This window comes from Bactrocera latifrons, unplaced genomic scaffold, assembly GCF_001853355.1.
Source record: "Bactrocera latifrons isolate USDA-ARS-PBARC rearing strain unplaced genomic scaffold, ASM185335v1 scaffold_33, whole genome shotgun sequence".
Classification (NCBI taxonomy): Eukaryota; Metazoa; Arthropoda; class Insecta; order Diptera; family Tephritidae; genus Bactrocera; species Bactrocera latifrons.
In genome coordinates this window covers 1,829,969-1,836,177 of record NW_017536963.1, presented here as the reverse complement: position 1 = coordinate 1,836,177, position 6,209 = coordinate 1,829,969, and the positions used below count along the sequence as shown (strand labels likewise).

The 6,209-nt window shown below is 27.2% G+C and overlaps 2 protein-coding genes across 5 annotated transcripts in view; both read right to left on the bottom strand.

The window, feature by feature from the left end:
• The window catches only part of LOC108971184, an 8,002-nt gene extending 3,812 nt beyond the window's left edge, over positions 1-4,190 (bottom strand). Inside the window, exons 1-2 of the mRNA XM_018937071.1 lie at positions 4,124-4,190; positions 2,992-3,807 (exon numbers count right to left, since the gene is read on the bottom strand). Of these exons, the coding sequence (XP_018792616.1) occupies positions 3,290-3,807; positions 4,124-4,160 (555 nt within the window). The 5' untranslated portion in view covers positions 4,161-4,190 and the 3' untranslated portion in view covers positions 2,992-3,289. The remainder of the gene's footprint in view (positions 1-2,991; positions 3,808-4,123) is intronic.
• Positions 1-6,209, bottom strand: part of LOC108971182 (longitudinals lacking protein, isoforms J/P/Q/S/Z-like) — a gene marked incomplete at its 3' end in the record, with an annotated part of 100,378 nt that overhangs the window by 22,635 nt on the left and 71,534 nt on the right.

The following is a 6,209-nucleotide window of genomic DNA, read 5'->3' as shown; positions in this document are numbered from 1 at the left end:
TAAAAAATATTTCCTCATTTTTTCAACAAGATACTTAATTCCAAGTAACTGAAATTAAAATTTTTTTATTAATATATTAAACCAAAAACTAAAATTAAAAACTAAAAATTATTAACAAACATCCAAAATTAAGAATTAAATTTAGGATTAAAGTGAAAAACTAATTAAGTTTGAAACTTAAATTAAATKGAAAATTTAGTTTTTAATACTATAATCAGAATTTAAAACTTAATTTCAATACCAATAGCTTAGAAAAATCCCAACAACGGCATTAAGTCTTGAAAATTGAAATTATAATTTCAAAATTAGATTTAAAAAACTCACAACCTTGCATTAAAATTATATTTTTCGGAATCTTTTGTAAAATTTTGCTTTTTTATTAAATTTATTTTATAGTTTGGTTATAATGGCACTAATAGCAGTTAAGTTCTCTGTGTTCTAAATATTTCATATCAGTGTTTCTTTATGAACATATATACAAATTTGTTTAAAAAACACTAATATATGTATTTACCTAAGTATGTATGTATATATGTATGGTTAAGCCATAATTCGATATCGAAAAGGAAAACTAAAAACGCAGTTATAACCGACGGCTGGAATATTTTTTTTTTTTTGAAAAAATACCTAAAATGACAAAAATTACAAAACAACAAAGCTGTTTAAGTGAAAAACTCACTGAAAAGAAAATTTTACTTTGTTCAAAATAATAAGCAATTTTGATATAAACTTAGTTATACGATTATAGCAACATATAATTCCTTAAAAGTGCAAACTGAGCACATTCATTTTCAAAATAATGCTCATATAAACAATAATACATGCATATTTTAACAATAGCTCGCATATTTAGCTTTTCTTTTGTGTAAGTATTCAAGTTAAATGCAATTTATAGCAACTTTGACGGTTATAGCTAACGTTTTACGCCTATTTTTCTTAAAAATCGGCGCCAATTTCGAATGATTTTTTGTACGAAATTTTGAATTCCGAAAAAATAACTGTATATGCTGTACGATGCTCTTATATGATAAACAGTAGTGTTTAGTTAAAATATTGGGTCTAGCTTTCGTATCAACATAGAAACATATACATATATACTTAGTATATACATATATATTTTAACAAGTATTCCGCTTGGAGTATATAACGTAGCTATGTACATATACAGGTATGTATGTACACACGTGTGTTAGCAGTTAATGCTAAAGCCTCCAAATAGTTTTCTAAAACATTGCTGAGTGGAAATGTTTAAAATATTATTATTTTATGACAATATAAAAAAAAAATATTTTTAGGTTATAAAAATAGTAGGCTATAAAGTAAATTTTTGTGTTATAAAACTTTTCGATTATGAAGATATATTTTTCAGGTCATAAAATTGTTTGTAAAAAATAACATTTTTAGGTTATAAAAAATCATATTTCGGCTAAACAATAATTTTTTGGGTCATAAAAACAGTTTTGGATTAAAAAAAAATTAGGTTAGTGAAAAACATATTTTCGGTACTTCAAAAAACATTTTTTTTACTCTTCTAGGTTAAATAAAACACTTTTTAGCCAAACAAAAAAATATACTAGCTTATAAAAACCAGTTTTGCTTAAAAACAAGCATTTTAGGTGCTAAAAAAAAGGTCATAAAAAAAAACAAANTAGCCAAACAAAAAAATATACTAGCTTATAAAAACCAGTTTTGCTTAAAAACAAGCATTTTAGGTGCTAAAAAAAAGGTCATAAAAAAAAACAAATCGATTTTTGTTCACCATGCGGTTGTTGTCATTACGAGTACTAATCAAGGTATACAAGGTCTGTCTCTTATACACATCTAGATGTGTATAAGAGACAGAATGATAGCCTTTCAAAAAAAATTAATTAAATAATTTTCATATCTTGTCTCTTGTAGGTACTTTAACTTTCTTTGTATTTTATACGCATTCACACATCAATTTTTCTTTAACATATGCATATATGCATGTACATATGTAATAAGACAATTCCAACATAATTTTCACTAATTAATAACTCCAAGTTTCACTTGGCACTGCTGCTAATTTCATATTACATATGTGTTCATAGTATTGTACATAATTAAATTTTCTTTAAAAGTTAACGAGTATTAACAATAATAAAATTAGCAAACTTCAACAATTTCTTAGTTACACTTACATATGTACTATATATGTAAATGTATATATAATGCAATGTATTAACAATTTATAAGATTCTCTTCGTTTAGTAGCTGTTTAGTACAGTACTAACGGTGCTATGGCACAAACAACATTGTCAAGTTTAGACGTCTACTAGTTTTCCCGTTATATGACATAGGCCTTTCAATATTTCATTTCATTTCGTCTTTGGTAAGGCGTATCTCGACGGTTAGCTTCGGCTTCAGCTTGTTATACATACATACATATATACCGACTTTGAACCGACGAAATTTGTAACTGTATCTAATATAAGCTCTCTAAGCTTATCTAACTGCCGCCCTACTTAGTTACGCACATCTCAGTGTATTTTTTTCCTTTGGCGTACATGAATATTTGACTAATAAATTAGTTTTTAGTTACAGATAAAATATCAACTCAATATATACAGAATTTTCAGCTAAACTCATCTACATACATATATATGTAGGGGTTTCACACGTTCATTTGAAATAAGATTCGACAATTTAAACTGTTTATGGCTACTCAACATGGAAGCGAAATTATATCCGAATTTTTCCGGTTTTTTTTTTTTAATTTTTTCGTTTAATGTTTTCGAATACCTAACCTCAAAATAATATCAACAACGATACTGAACAAGTTACATATTTTCAACAAAACGAAATTGCAATAATTTTTTTAGTTTTTTTTTTTTTGTTCACCCCTGTTTCTTATACACATCTAGATGTGTATAAGAGACAGGTTGAGATGTGTTATGTGCGAATTTATTATAATGAAAAATGTATGTATGTAGTTATGTAAATGTTAACCTCGCAGCAATAGATTCTTACCATTATCTATTAGGTGATCATAACATTGATGTATTAACAAAACACAAACGTGAGGGGATTTCCCATTAGGTTATAGTGAAGTTGTAGTTGACAAACTGAATTGTAGAGGGCGGAAATGATAAAAACAACAGACGCAGGTAGTACCGTCTACTGTTAGCTTACGGTAGCAATTATTGAAATGGCAATAAATGCATATCACCTGCTATACAATAATTGACCTGACTTTACAAAAACAAAACAAAATATTTACATTTTGGAAAACTTAATGCTAATTGTTGCAACAGCCACCTGCACGCTACTATGTAGGATGCTCCCGTCTGAAGTGTGCCAAAAGCGTCTCCTTGATGCCACAACCAAAGCCGCACAAGTGGCATTTAAATTTATTTTGTAGCAATTGTTTGCTATTTTGACGACCGTAACGTTGATATGACACCACTTCGCGTTTCGGCGCTGGCGCGCTCTCCCCTATAGCTTCAGTTAGGTTTAGATTTTTGCTCATAGTCCTTTCAGGTGTTGACACTGGCGCACAACATATAATCAGTGAATCAACAATTTGTTCATTTTCATCGCTTATATCAGCAAAGCTTTCCACAATATTGTCGATTTCCAGACAGGACACATCGGTGTTTACAGTTTCTATGAACTCAAAACTCTCAGCTGACAATTCAATACAGTCGGCAATATTTATATTGTCCACATTTTGCTCACAAAATATATAGTCCTTAGTTAAAGTTTTTGTTGTGGTTGTTGTTCTGGGTGTGGCATCCAATTGCTGATCAGCTGGCAACACAGCGCGCTGCAGCAGTCCCATTGCAACTGTATTTGATAAGAGAAAAGAAAAAAAAACAGCATGTTAGTACTTTTGTAGTTATTAAAAATATATGATTTTTTTAATTATAATTTTCACTAAAAGATTTTTTCAAATTTTTTAAATTAAAAATTCAAAAGAAATATTTTTAAAAAAAAATAAAAAATTTCTAAAAAGAATACTCTATGCAGTGTACGAACTGTCTCTTATACACATCTAGATGTGTATAAGAGACAGTCATAAAAGTATTTAAAAATATAATATAAATATTTATAGGGTTATTTTATACAAATTTTTATATATAAATTAATTTTTTTAACATACATAACATTTCTTCTGCAACCAGCATCCTGCTCATCATCCCGCGCTCACATTCACGCCCTCTCTCATCTTCGAAATAAAACACATATGCTTTTGAGTTTTTCGTTTCATTACGTTTCTTACCAATTTAAATATTTTATTCATTATTAACGGCATCATCATTCATTAAACAAATTATGCTATATATATGTATGTATATATATAAACGCTTTAATATTCATAGTTTCGTCTTATGTATTTATATTTTCTCTATTTTTATTTATTTTGTATATTTTTCGGCTATTGCATCGGTATCGGTTAACTTTCAAACGTAATTCTTGCTTTTATGTTTTCTTATGTTATTTGCTGTGTACTTCAATTTGCTGTAATTAAATACCATTTGGCATACAAGTTAACACAACAAAAACAAAACGAATTGGTTTACAATTAATTTGTATTAATATATTTATCATTCAACAAAAATAACGAAAACATAGCTACAGCATGTATGTATGTATGTATTAGTTTTTAATATAAATTGGCAAAAATATCAGTTTGGCTTTGTAAATGTATGCGCAGCCTATTCGTACACTTTTTAGTTGTTGTTCTGTTCTCTAGCGCTCTGTGGTATTACAATTCGATTTTGGTGAAAATTATAAATACGTTTTCACTACTTCTTTTCTAGCTTGTTATTTTTTTTGTTAAATTTAATCGCAGTATTATTACAGTATTATTCCACATATATATATATAACACATGTATATTATACACATCTAGATGTGTATAAGAGACAGGTTAATTAACTCCTGGGGATAATGGTAATTTTTTTTTTTTTTTTTAATTTCTCTTCTTATTTATTTATATTTTTTTTTTGGCTTCGCCACGCTTTTCTTAAACGAAATAACAGTTAAAGACTATTTTAAATTCCGCTTAACAGACGGGCAACTATTGCTATAATAAATATATCTATCCATTTGTATTGTGTATATGCATCAGTGTTTTATATATATTGTGAACATATACGTATATATGTTCCATATACATACGTCTGTGTTTTCATTTTGAATTATTTTCACGATTTTTTTGTTTTTATTTTTTTTTTAATAATTTTTTGTCTAATTTTGCCTACAAAAACATTTTCGTTTCATTTCAGTTTTTTGTTTCTTAGTCAATTAATTGCAATTATTTCAATACGTTCTAATATGGTAATATGGCAAAAATGTTCGCTTACTTCAAGCTCACAAATAACTTCTTTAGTTTATATGTATATAACAAGTTTTATATATATATTTTCTTATTTATTAGACTCTCTCTGCCGTGCGTTGACAAAACTTCTTTAATAATGATTTCTTTTTCACTTGTATATATATGTGTGTGTTTTAGATGTGTATATTCTTTTTTCTAACTTACTTGTATATTATATTATATGTACATAAAGCTATTTACATATATTTTATATGCACTCGTTGCACTTTCAACGCGCCGCTGTGGATCATGCTTAATTTTTATTTTAAAAAATAGTAAATTTAAACAATAAACCCTGTATGTTTGATAATTCACATATTATTTATTTCTTTCGCTTATACATTTTTTATTTTATATGCATTTTTTTAATTTATATATATATTTTTGTTTTATTTACTTGCTTTCTCCGTTTGACCGCGCGAAAAATGCAACAAGCGCACATAAATATATGTTTTTGCCTTTATGTACGTATGTATTTATGTATATATAAATATAAATGTATACATATTGTTCATAGAGCTATGTATGTATATGCATGTATGCATTTAATAAGTGTATACCTATGTATTTGGTTGATTTCTTTGGAGTATATTTTGTTCATTTATTTGTATATATAACTATTTTCATATATATTTATATATGTACTATATATGTATAGTTTCAACTCTACCAACAAGTTTGCTTAATTAGTTGACGAAATTCGCACAACATTATGCTATAAAATGACAACAACAACAACAATTCGGTTGCAACTCACCGCCCGCAGCACAAAAATAAAGAGTTTAACAAGGCATATGTATGTACATATATATGTAACATTTAAGGAAATGAAATAATTTAAAACTAAATAAAAATTATAAGAATA